Source organism: Cystoisospora suis (genome assembly GCF_002600585.1).
Source record: "Cystoisospora suis strain Wien I chromosome Unknown contig_7977, whole genome shotgun sequence".
Taxonomy (NCBI): domain Eukaryota; phylum Apicomplexa; class Conoidasida; order Eucoccidiorida; family Sarcocystidae; genus Cystoisospora; species Cystoisospora suis.
The window spans coordinates 1-206 of record NW_027160762.1 but is presented as its reverse complement, the minus strand read 5'-3'; the positions used below and the strand labels follow the sequence as shown (position 1 = coordinate 206).

The following is a 206-nucleotide window of genomic DNA, read 5'->3' as shown; positions in this document are numbered from 1 at the left end:
AAGATAAGAAGAAAAAGAAGAAGTGAGAGGAAGCAGGCTTAACCGTCGCCTTACTCAACTTTTCAAGCTTCTGGCGATATTCATCTTGGGCAAGGCTGTAGCGTGAAGCCGATTCTTGTATATCTTCGTCTCTCTGCCTCATTCCCTCCAAGGCCGCTTCCCTACACATATACATAGAAACATACACAGATCTATCTATCTATCTA

General features: G+C 43.2%; 1 protein-coding gene across 1 annotated transcript in view; it reads right to left on the bottom strand.

Annotated features, from left to right (window-relative positions):
• CSUI_010684 (flagella associated protein) overlaps positions 1 to 161 on the bottom strand; it is a gene marked incomplete at its 3' end in the record, with an annotated part of 3,633 nt that extends 3,472 nt beyond the window's left edge. The window contains exon 1 of the mRNA XM_068070786.1: positions 55 to 161. Within this exon, the coding sequence (XP_067917238.1) occupies positions 55 to 142 (88 nt within the window). The remainder of the gene's footprint in view (positions 1 to 54) is intronic.
• Between the last annotated feature and the right edge of the window lie 45 nt (positions 162 to 206).